This window comes from Sapajus apella, unplaced genomic scaffold (genome assembly GCF_009761245.1).
Source record: "Sapajus apella isolate SASKATOON/1434 unplaced genomic scaffold, GSC_monkey_1.0 scaffold2, whole genome shotgun sequence".
NCBI lineage: Eukaryota > Metazoa > Chordata > Mammalia > Primates > Cebidae > Sapajus > Sapajus apella.
The window spans coordinates 54,460,098-54,472,682 of record NW_022436942.1 but is presented as its reverse complement, the minus strand read 5'-3'; the positions used below and the strand labels follow the sequence as shown (position 1 = coordinate 54,472,682).

Below are 12,585 nucleotides of genomic sequence, written 5' to 3'. Positions count from 1 at the left end.
GGGTAGGCAGGAGGGGATGCGGTGGGGGAGTTGCTCTCGGGTCCGCGCGGGTAGCGGGTGCCGAGCACTTATCCGTTGGCCAGCTCCGTTCCGGGATCCGCTACCAGACGGCCCCTGAGATGATGGGGAACCGGGCTGGGGAACGGTAGAGCAGAGACCGGAGGATCGATTGGCACCTCCGCGCACTTTCCCCACATCGCGTTCCCGAAACGGATCCAAACTCATTGAGGTAAAACAGGTTTCAGCTCACTGTCCGCCCCTGCCCCTCCGAGTGCTCCCTCCCCGACTCAGCTGTGTCTGGTGGGGTCCACAGCAACTTGCGACCAAAATTGGAGACAGACTCAAGCTTATGGAAAGATGGTCTGCGATTCTTAGCCACGTCGCTTCCTGCCCATCAGTTGCTATGGAAACACTGCCCGGCACACGCTTTTGTTTTGATTCCTTAATTACGTGATTTCGCTTATACATGTTTTTTACAAGCTCTGTTTTAAGCCTTGTGGAACATACAAAGACAGGAAAGGCACTTTCCCTGCCCAGCAAAGACTTTACAATAAAAATGATAGATATGGACACAAATAATATACTATAAAAGCAGACTGAGCCTGCAAAACCACAAAATATAAAAGTTAATTTAGTGTCTTTAAAAAAACATAGAACAGAAAGCAAAAACTCCTTTAGATGACCACGATAAATAAGAATATAATTTAGCTTCATATTACGGTCTATAAAAGAGAGACCATTAGGAAAGAGAGAGGAAAGAAAAAAAAAAAGAAAAGAAATAGACAACGTGAGTGAAAGAGACCCTAAGTGTGGGGGGACATCAGAAGATTATTCACAGCTCACATACACAACCACAAACAGGTTGTATGTGTGTGTGTGTATGTGTGTTTGTGTGTGTGTGCATAGCTTTTAAAAAGTTTATACACATATATATTTCTATGTCTTTGAAAAGAGAAGTAGCAATAGTGGGGAATAGAAACACAAAGTCACTAACACACAGAGAAATATTAAAATTTTATATTATAAAATTTCTGCTAAAGATTAATCAGTTACATTTTGCAATTTTAGGCATATTTGCAGAACTATGCAATTATAGGTATAAAGGATGTATTAAAATTATAGAAAAATAGAAAAGGTTCAATAAACTTGTCTTAGTCTCACTTCTGTTTCCTATGAGCTGTTTGGGAAATTTATTTACGGTAATTTCTCAAAGCCTCAGTTTTCTCATCCTTTTCGTAGGGATAGTTGTTTCTACTTTGTGGGCTTGTTTGTATTTTAAATAAAATAAAACATAAATCACTTAGTGTCAAGCTTGAAACAGGTAATAGGTATTATTATTATTAGTTTATTTTAATGCTGCTATTTGTCTTTCTGACCAGTTAAGGATTAGATTTCAGCCAATAGCATAGTTCCTCTCCTGACTTAACAGACCATGTACTTAAAGCTTGCAGGTTCTGGGTGAGTCTAAAAGAAATTATGTTTCTTTTTCATAGATATTTATGTTTGTGGGTGAACTGTGCACCTGATTCACAGTCCAGACAGACACATTGAGAAGCCTCCAGTTTTTTGCTGTTTTTTTTTTCACTTCGCAAAAGGGGCAGTCGGAAACGTCAACAGAAAAGTCCCTACTAAATAGCCTGACGCCAGCAGTGCCTTAAAGGTCAAGCTGAAAGTAATTTCCTCATCATTGTGCTATGCTCTGACCCAGTCAAAAGAGGCAGTGTGCGTGTGAGCAGGCCAAGGACCCAGTGGCTCCTGGCTTTTAGGTAAACAAAAAGTTGCTAGCTCTGATCTCTCCACACCATGCAAGGACACAGTTCACAGCCCCTTTTCCTAGTATTTGTCCAAGGTAGGTGGAGAGGAGGTGGGAAAAAAAAGTGGGAGTGTATTGGGTCTGGGAGAACCGTCTGAATCCTCATACGGATGCAAAGATAAACACTGCTTTTAATCTCATATTGAGATCATCTGGAAATCTGCTTTCATTGGGTTTTAGAGGGTGTTGTTGCAAAAAACAAACAAACGACTTCGAATAATTGAGATCATCTGGAAATCCGTTTTCATTGGATTTTAGAGGGTGTTGTTGCAAAAAACAAACAACTTCAAATAATATCTGGCAGACAGTGTTATTCATTTTACTTAGAGTTGGTTTAGAACCTTAGCACTGGGCCTTATAAAACTCCACTCTCCTTTCCTCACTTCCCCTGGAGCTTGGAATGTTAAGAATCTACACGAAGCTGATTCAGGTCCCTAACATTTGCACTGATATTGTTGGTAGACTGCTCTCCAATGACCGGGTTTCAAGAACTTTGACTGGGAGTTTCTTACAAAAAGTAATTGTCAGTTACGCTTCCATTTCAAATGGCGGCAGTTATTCACAAGACAGAGTGGGCCAGAAAGAGGGGGATCTGGACAATATCTACTTTGAAGAAAGTATAAGTGATCACTTCTTCACAACCTACTATGAGCAGGCACTTTGCATATATTATCTGTGTTTGAAAATTCCAGCAAACCTGTAAGGAAGGTGTTATTATTCATACTTGATAGAAGATTCTGTGGTACAGTAAGCCTAATTCTCTAGACCCAAGAGAAAGAGTGGATGAGAGTCAGAGGAAGGAGTTAAAGCTGCCTGCCCCCAAAGGCCAGAGGTCTTTCCACAGTGCCATTCCTACTACCCTTGCAATGACACTTGTCAAGGGACCTGACTCAGAAAGCACATGTAATTGTACAGGTGTTAGAGGAATACAATGATTAATTAAATCAACCAGCATGGTGTTTGCTTGAAAGAACAGTATACATTACACCCATGCCTCTTTGGATATCTAAAACATACCTCACATTTTGCACGTCCCAAAATGAGCCTCTGATCTTCCCAGCTGCCCCTTCCTCCACTGCCTTGTCTGTCTCCATTTATGGCAACTCCATCCTTTCTTGCCTCAGTTCTTTATCTCATACTCCACATCCAAATGATCAGCCAATCCTGTAGGCTCTACTGTCAAAATATATCTGGAATTGGAACACCTCTCACCACTTCCGCTGCTATCCCAGGGACCCCGTTATCTCTTGCCTCCCAGTGGCTGTAGTCTCCTAATAGATCTCCCTCTGTGACCCTTTTCCCTTTCTGCAGTCTCTTCCCAGCTCAGCATCAGAGTGATTCATTGAATGGTTCCATTTCACTGAGAAAATGACCTACAGGGCCCTAGCGATCTTGGACTTGTCACTCTGGCCTCATCTGGCACTCTCCCCTTTGTTCACTGTGCTTAAGGCCCACCGGTCTCCTTACTGTTCCTGAAACACATCAGGCACATTCCTCCCTTAGAATGCACCTCTCCATGTGCTTACACTCCTATAGCACTTAACTATGCAACTGATGCCATCCAAAGGCTGGACATGGTAACTCACCTAATAATCCCACAAGGTAGGCACTCTTTGCATCATTCCTCTTGAAAGACGGGGAAATTGAAGTGTGAGGATTAAGGGACATAGAGTCTATGCTCTTAATCGTTTAGTTCATGTCACCTCTGAAAAGGATGACTGGCAGTTACACACCACCGTTTTACATTCCTGATATTTCTGAGCTGTTGATCTTTTTCATCAATTGGAAGTTGAATTTGAACATGGATTTAAGATGTGAATTTTCAGACATTTGCTATGCAATCCAATGACATTTTCCCTCTCTTTTGGTACAGAGCCTTTGTTTAGCCATCATGCTGTTTTTATTTTGCACCACAAAGACGTCCACTGACTTTAACATTTTTTCTGATTGGAAAGGGGATTTTATAATCCCTTTCTAAGAATAACTGGTTCTGTTCCTCTCCCTCCCTGTTGTTTTTCACCAACCTTTCATTCATCAATAGGAGAATTCATGCATATGGAAGTATAGAAGTATAACAACGTCTAGAGACTGCTGATTGTATTTACGTGTTACATGAACTACGTAACAGATGGAATGAGAGCAGATATCTGCTCTTAGCAATTGGCTTAGAGGAACAGAACTTTCAGCTTTTCTGTGAGTGAAAAAGTGCTTGAACCCATGGATAAAGATGCTCATTGCAGAAAGACTTTAAAGATAAAGGGAATGAGAGTGGGGAGGAGAGTGAATTTAGATAGACTGACCGAAGGAGTGAAAATGTGACAAGAAAGAGGTGAGCAGAATCTTAAGAGTAGAGATGAGTACAGAGTGTAAAATTAAGAAAATCTATAAACCTTTCATATTAGCCATTCAAATTCCAAATACTTATCAACCACAGGTTGTCACCAAATCTTTCACCGACACTTCTTTTCTACCCATGAGAATGAATGTAATGCCTGTAAAAAAATGTACAGTCATTTGAAAAGGTATAATATCAATGCCATAGGTTTTTATTCATTTGTTTCTCTTTTATAAGCTTTAACACAATTTTTAAAAATCTTTGTCTTTATAACCACTGGAAGTAAAATTGGATGCTTATTAGCAAATATTAGCACATTATAGTTCCCACTTACTGAGCTGGTCTGTAAGCCAGGCACCCTACTTGGTTAAACCCATTGCCCACTGAATCCTCCAGGAAGCTTAAGAGGTGTGTCACTTTATGAAACAGGAAGCAGAGGCTCAGAGATGCTGAGTAATTAAGATGTAGGCTCCATGAAGACAATGGTTTTTGTTCTTCTTTTTTTGCCTTTTTAAAAATTGCCCTGTCCTCCACCCGTAGAACAGTGCCTGACACATAGTAGGTACTCAATAGATGTTCTTTGAATGATACATGAACTTGCTTACACCTAAGTAAATACCAAACCAAGATTCAAAAATCAGGCTTGTCCAAAGTCTACGTTCTTAATCACCTGTTGCTCTGCTACCAGGATATTTCGCTCTTAAATATGGCTCTTTGAGATTCCCAAGGCACAGATTTAAATGGGAAGCCCAAAATAGGGTGTGTTGTCCATTGTTTCTGTTGTGGGCACATGTCTTAATATAAACAACTGGGTATCTCTGATCCCCAAAATGAATATATCTTTTGTTTTTTTTATTGTAACAGTTATACCAACTCATTGAGAAATTTGAATGATACCCAAAATATAGAAATCAGAACAAGGATTAGGGTAAAGCCAGTGAAGCTTTAGCTTCAGGCACAAAATTTAAAGGGGAAAGCAAAAACTCAGTAATCAAAATAAGCAATATTTTAATTCATTAGGTAAAAAATGTAAATTAAAGCAAAAAAATCATGATAAACAAAAAACCAGAATTTTAAATAGACAAGTTCTCTGGGCCAGGATTTGGGTGAGCAGAGTAAGGCACTGGCTCTCACGGTCACATAAGTACAGGGTTGGATACTGTCTATATTTGCAATTTCGATATTTTGTTCATTATAGACTTTCCTGCATTTATTTATAATTTTAAATATATATATTGCATTAACATTTAATTTATTGAGATAACTGAAGGGTCTTTTGTTTGTTTGTTTGTTATTGTTTGTTTATTTTAGCAATCCTTAAGTTTTGCAGCTAAGGTTGAGTGCCTCAATCACCTAACCCTAATCCCAAACCTGGTAAAAATGAGAGATTACACCAAATCACAGATAATCATGTTTGATGAACGGCATTTCAAACACCTCTCAGATTTTTCCATGCATTTTTTTAATCCACACTATCCGTACTCTTTTGAATTTTTTTTAAACCTATATCATGGACAGAGGTAAATAGTGACTACAGCATCATGTTAAGGGACCAACTGGTAATTCATTTTATGCATATACCATAGTTGTTTGGTCAACTCCGTATTTATGAAATGACAATGGACAAACGTGAGTGCACATGCTCTTTTGGCTGCTTGTGTGATTCTTTTCTTGACATAAGATACTAGAATTGAAATTGCTGGGTCAAAGAGTATGTGTGTGCACTGCTTTTAAAAGCCGTAAGCACTGTTAAGGAGTTACTTAATTTAGCCCTTCTATGTAATGTTCATAGAATTTTTAAAAAATGTATTTTATTCTTTTTCAACAGGGCCAGGCGACAAAATGTCCTCAAATATATTGCCAACGCTGAATTCTGGAGGTAAAAATAGATTAATCAATATACCCTTGCTTTGTACCTAATAGTGCTAGGCTCCATAGCAGATTACGATGGTAAGACAAGGAGAATGTTCCACAATAAACATAAGACATAAAGAGCTTATAAACTACCTGCAGAGAAGATACTGTTCTACTTTTTAATTCAGAAAAAACCTTCAAATCAGAGGGTGCATTAAATTATCATATTTAGCTAGATTGCTCCAGTCTCTCATGACATAAAACAATTAACTCAATTATTTGTCATAGTCAAAGACATACATAACTAAACTTTATGAAAATCTACCCTCTTCTTTCCTTTACTACCCTTTCTCATCTTATCCTTCTGCTTAGTTTTTATTTTTACTTATTTATTTTTTTGAGGCAGAGTTTTGCTCTTGTTGCCCCAGCTGGAGTGCAATGGCATGATCTCGGCTCACTGCAACAAGCAATTCTCCTGCCTCAGCCTCCCGAGTAGCTGGGATCACAGCCATTAACGGCCACACCTGGCTAATTTTGTATTTTTACTAGAGACAGGGTTTCACCATGTTGTCCAGGGTGGTCTCAAACTCCTGACCTCAGGTGATCCACCTGCTTTGGCCTCCCAAAGTGCTGGGATTACAGGCATGAGCCACTACGCCTGACCTTCTGCTTATTTAGAAGCATACAAGGAATTAGGATTTATTAGTATACAAGGAATAACAATTTCACTTATAAATTTGACAAAGATTTCACAACTGGGTAATACTTAAGAGTTTGTTATAGGTAACAGGCATTCCGGCAATCCATAGGCATTCTCTTTAAAGGAATATTTGGCACTATTTGTATTTACAATGTAAAAGTTTGGCTGCAAGTGACAGAAAATATAAAACAACTGTGGCTTAAACATGATAGAAGTTTGTTCTCTCTCAGGTAAACAAAGTCTGGATACAAGCTTTCCATATGGAGGTTCACATTAGGGGCCAACTCTTTCTGGCTTGCTGCTGGGCTATGTTCTTGGTCCAAGAGGGGGGCTTCTGCACCAGTGATCACATCCATATTCCTGGCAGCCAGGAGAAAAGGGGAAGGGGGAACATGCTCTGAAGTTGCAGTCACCACTTCCGCTGACATCCCCTTGGCCAAAACATAGCCACATGGTTATACCTGCCTCCGAGGGTGGCTGAGAAACGTAGTCTCTACTCTGTGTTCATTCAGGGTTCTATTCCTGTGGAAGAATGTGTTGGATGTTCACCTCAGTATACGATCCTCAAGAGCAGCCACCTTTGTTTTGTTCACCAGTGTACCATCAGTGCCTAAAACAGTACCTGGCACATAGTTGGGGCTTCTTAGGTATTTGTTGAATGAATGAATGAGTGGATGAGTGAATTAATGAATAAATAGAAGAATTAGGACCAGACAAATAGAGTATCAGTAAGAGGCAAGGCTAAGAAAGGAGTAAGACTGTGTGAATGTGGTAGACAGAATAATGCCCCCCAAATATGTCCACATTCTAATCCCTGGAACCTGGGAATGCATTACCTTACATGGCAAAAGGGGCTTTGCAGATGTGATTAAGTTAATTACCTTGATATGGGAAGGTTATCCTGGATTAGCCGATGGGCCTAATATAATCCAAGAGTCCTTGTAAGAGGAGTATCAAAGACAGAGGTGATGTGACAATGGAAGCAGAGGCTAAAGTGATGCACTTTGAAGATGGAGGAAGAGACCACAGACCAAGGCCCGCAGGCAGCCTCTAACAGCTGGAAAAAGAAAGGAAACTGGTTCTCACCAGGAGCCTCCAGAAGGAACGCAGCCCTTTCAACTTCTTGATTTTATGCTCAAAGGACTCATTGAAGACTTCTAGCCTCCAGAAGTGTAAGCAAATACGTTTGCATTTTTTTAAACCACTAGGTTTGTGGTAATTTGTTACAGAAGCAGTAGGAAACTAACACAGTGAGGCAGTGAAGAGAAAGGCTTCTCCCGGGGTTGTTAATTAGTAATGGCACGGATTTGCAAGGCCACTTAGAGAAGAATATAATAGTAACAAAAGGGAGAGAGTTTAAAACAGCCGGGATGGAGCTACTAGAATTTGATTTGTAGAACTAAGCAGACCCCTTATTGCTAAAATGGAGTATTGGAGAGAGGTTGAGCCTAGTTCCAGTTTGCTCAAGAGTTAGTGGAATGAGACTGTTTGGTGGAATTTGAGGTACATTGTGGGTATGGGGTGCTGTAAGGGGTTGAATGCAGACCCCAAAAGATATTTCCACCAAGAGCCTGAAAATGTGACCTTGTTTGGAAAGGGGGGTCTAAGTAATTAAGCTAAGGATCTCAAGATGAGATCTTCTTGGATTTAGGACAGGTGTTAATCCAATTACTCGTGTCCTTGTAAGAGAACAGAAAGGGAAATTTGAGATACAGACACACAGAGGGGAAGGTGGTGTGAGGAATGGAGGAAGAGATTGGAGTGATGGTTCTACAACCCAAGGAATGCCAGGAATTTCACTACCAAAAGCTAGGTGAAAGTCACAGAATACATTGCCCCTCAGAGCCTCCAGAAGGAACCAACGCTGTTAACACCTTGATTTTGAACTTCTGGCCTCCAGAACTGTGAGAGACTGCATTTCTGTTGTTCTAAGCCACCCTGTTTGTTGTCATCTTCTACAGCAGCCCCAGTCCTATGTGACTAGGAAAGAAATACACAGAGAAGGGCTGCCTAGGGGCTAGTTCATGCGGTGAGTTTATAACATAGGAAATTTGGTGTCGCAGTTTGAATGGTGGCCCTCCACAAATGGTTGGCCTTCCTATTCTAACCTCTGGACTCTGGGAATGTGGTCATATTTGGGAAAGGATCTTTGCAAATGTAATTAAGATATGGATCTCAAGATGACATCATCCTGAATTTAGGGTGGGCCCTAAATTCAATGATAAATGTCCTTATAAAAGAAAGAAAAGGAGAAGGCCTTGTAGTGTTGGAGGCAGAGGTAGGAGTTATTCAGCCAGTGAATGTTTAGAGCCATCAGAAGCTACAAGTGTTGAAGGATTCTCCCCTAGATGCTTCACCAAGAGAACCTGGCTCTGCCAACACCTTGATTTCAGATATCTGACCTCCAGAATGGAGAGAATACATTTCTGTTGTTTTAAGCTACGAATTTTGTGTTATCTTATTATGGCAGCGAGAGGAAACTACTATACTTGGTGTTCAGAAATTTAGTTTTCTTCTGTTTCTCTATAACTGACATAAACTCAGCTTTGAACTTGGAGGGACAAAAATACCATCTTGTCAATTCCAGGACACTTAAACTTGGTCAGCAGAGATTTTAACCCAGGCATTCAAGATTTTAAGACACCTGGGATAGGGCAGAGTCTAAGTTTGTAGGGTTTCTTTGGGGAGAAGAGAAGGCTGGTTGGGGAAGAAGTGTCCAGCCCACCAATAACTCACCCTCTGGAGGACAACAGTGGCTCCATATTGGGATGTCTGGGGTCCAGCCCTGACCTGCGAGTGATGGTATGTAAGGAATGGATCCATGGACTCTGGAAACACCACTGTATTAAGCAGAGCTCTGAAGAAAAACATAACCAATAGGAAGGAGATTTACTATGAGTAACTGGCTCATATAATTATGGAGGCTGAGAAGTCCCGTGATTTGCCATCTACAAGCTGGAGACCCAGGAGACCTGGTGTTGTAATTCAGTCTGAGTCAGAAAGCCTGAGAAGCAGGGGAACTGATGGTGTGAGTTCCAGTCTGAGCATAGGAGAAGATGAGATGAGGTGTCCCAGTTCAAGCAGTGAGGCAGAAAAGAAGGGGTGACTTTCTAATCCCTCAGACTTTTCTACTCAGACCCTCAAGAGATTGAATGAGATGCACCCGTATGGATGACGGCAGTCTACTTCACTGCACCTACCAATTCAAATGCTACTCTCACCTGGAAATACTCTCACAGACACACCCAGAAATAATGTTTAATCTGGGCACCCATGGCTCAGTCAAGTTGGCACATACAATTAACCATCACAGGTACCTGGCCCCAGGTCCTTTTGGGTCCTCGATCTCTGCTGCTCCCTTCTGCTCTCCAGCCTGTTGGCTTTGCTCGTCCACACTTGTGCTGTCTCAAAGTCCAGATACCTGGACCCACCTTTAGCTGTGTTTACTTCATGTTTTCAAGGCCTAAAATTTTATGTGCTGCCTTGACATAGTTCAGCCTCACAGAGCCCCAAAGGTCTAACGATAAATCCTCCTGCTCTTGCCAAATATGACCTCCACCTAGTAGGAAAGTCTCCCTGCCTGGCTAGTTCCTCTATCAACTGGACCAGCTGCGTTCCACCTGATCTTCATCCTAATGGGTTTCACTGCACTGCCAGCCTTAAAATTATTCAAACAAGTCAATCACATCCTCCTGTGGGGACCAGGGAACACCTCATCCTTTTGTTACTACAAAGCTTGCCTCCCATGACTGGTGATTTACTCTGCTCCTGAATGCAGTTCCCATGTGGCACTGCACTGCAGGCAGCATCCTCCTCCCCCAGGCTATGAGTATATGTGACAGTCCCATCTGTCCAGTATCGGGTATCACATGTTCAGCCATCTCATACTATTTAGGATGGGGGAACCCTCCATCAACATCAGGGTGAATGGGAGATGATCAGAGTACTCTGTGTTGAATCTAAGACTTCCACTCTGCAATTTTCTTTCTCTCTAACCCATGACTTACAAAAAAATCTATCTGGAGTTTCTATAACCCCAACCATTCCTACTTTCTACACTGAATCCTTGGGCAAATGACTGCTTTTCAGGTAGACGTTAAGCTCCTCCAGTCCACTAATTCCTTAAACTTTGGTCCACTAACTCTTAGCCCTGGGTGTACATTGCAGCCACCTGGGGACTCTTAAAATATTCCAATGCTGATGTTGACTTGACCAATGAAGTCAGAATCTCTGGAGGTGGATGGAGCCAAAGTGATTCTAGTAATTTCGGGGTGAGAAGCATTGAGTTTCTTCACAGGCCCTTTGCTTGCTGGGAGGATGTGAAGTATTTTTGTGAGGTTGAAGTGGACAAGGGATGTAGGGTATGGGTTGGGGAATCTGCTGCTTTTCTCTGATTTAAGGTGTCAACTCCAGGCTCCCAGTACTCTTGTTCATATGGTTTGGCTCTGTGTCCCCACCCAAATCTCATCTCAAGTTGTAATCTCCACATGTCAAAGGAGGGACCTGTAATCCCCATGCGTTGAGAGAGGCAGGTGATTGGATCATGGGGTAGTTTCCCTCATGCTCTTGTGATAGTGAGTGAGTTCTCACAAGACTGATGGTGTTATAAGTGTTTGGAACTTCCTCCTTCATGCTTCTCTCTCATGCCACCTTGTGAAGAAGGTGCTTGCTTCCTCTTAGCCTTCTGCCGTGATTGTCAGTTTCCTGAGGCCTCGCCAGCCATGCAGAACTGTGAGTTGATTAAACCTCTTTCCTTTATAAGCTGCCCAATCTCAGGGAAGTTCTTTATAGCAGTGTGAAAATGGATAACTATACTCGACCTTGACTGTTGGTTTTGAAAGCCAAGATTTCCATCCTGCCACCTCCCAAGAATTAGAAAGTAAGAAATAAAGAGAGAGAAAGAAGGATTTTTTGTCATTTCAAATATTATAATTAAAAACAGGAAGTCTGTGTAGAAATTAAACTGAATTTCCTTTTCCTTTTTTAATGACCAGCCTTCATTTATTAAGTGTACAAGTCCATAGTTTTTAGTGTATGCACATATATGTGGAGCTATCACTACAGCCAATTTTAGAACATTTTCACTAACTCAAAAAGAAATGAGCATCCCTCAGCCATCAATCCCTAGGCCCAGTCCACCCTCCAGCCCCAAACAACCACTCATCTGCTTTTTATCTCCATGAATATGCCTATTCTGGACATTTTATATAAATGGAATCATATAATGTGTGGTCCTTTGTTATTGGCTTCTTTTACTTAACATGTTTCCAAGGTTCATCCATGTTTTATCATATGTTATACCTCATTCCTTTCTCTGGGAAAATAAGAGTTTCTTGTATGGGTATACTCGTTTGTTTTTCATACATCAGTTGATGGTCTTTGTATTAGTCCATTCTCATGCTGCTAATAAAGACATACCCAGGCTGAGTAATTTATAAAGGAAAGAGATTTAATGGATTCACAGTTCCACATGGCTGGGGAGGCCTCACAATCATGGTGGTAGGTGACGGAGGAGGAAAGTCATGTCTTACATGATGGCAGTCAACAGAGTATGTGCAGGAGAACTCCCCTTTATAAAACCATCAGATCTCATGAGACTTACTCACTATCACAAGAACAGCACGAGAAGGAACCCCCTACCATGATTCAATTACCTCCCACTGGGTCTCTCCCATGACACATGGGAATTATGGGAGTTACAATTCAAGATGAGATTTGGGTGGGGACACAGCCACATCATATCAGATATCTAGGTTGTCTTTATTTTTTTGGCTATGATAAATAATACTGCTCTAAATATTCATGTACAAATTTTTGTGTGCACCTAAGCTTTCATTTCTCTTGCATATATCCTAGCAGTAGAATTTCTAGGCCATGTGGCAA

The 12,585-nt window shown here is 41.2% G+C and overlaps 1 protein-coding gene across 1 annotated transcript in view; it reads left to right on the top strand.

Annotated features, from left to right (window-relative positions):
* The first annotated feature begins 28 nt into the window (after window positions 1–28).
* The window catches only part of CCDC38 (coiled-coil domain containing 38), a 55,195-nt gene continuing 42,638 nt past the window's right edge, over window positions 29–12,585 (top strand). The window contains exons 1-2 of the mRNA XM_032298505.1: window positions 29–229; window positions 5,977–6,027. Of these exons, the coding sequence (XP_032154396.1) occupies window positions 5,991–6,027 (37 nt within the window). The 5' untranslated portion in view covers window positions 29–229; window positions 5,977–5,990. The remainder of the gene's footprint in view (window positions 230–5,976; window positions 6,028–12,585) is intronic.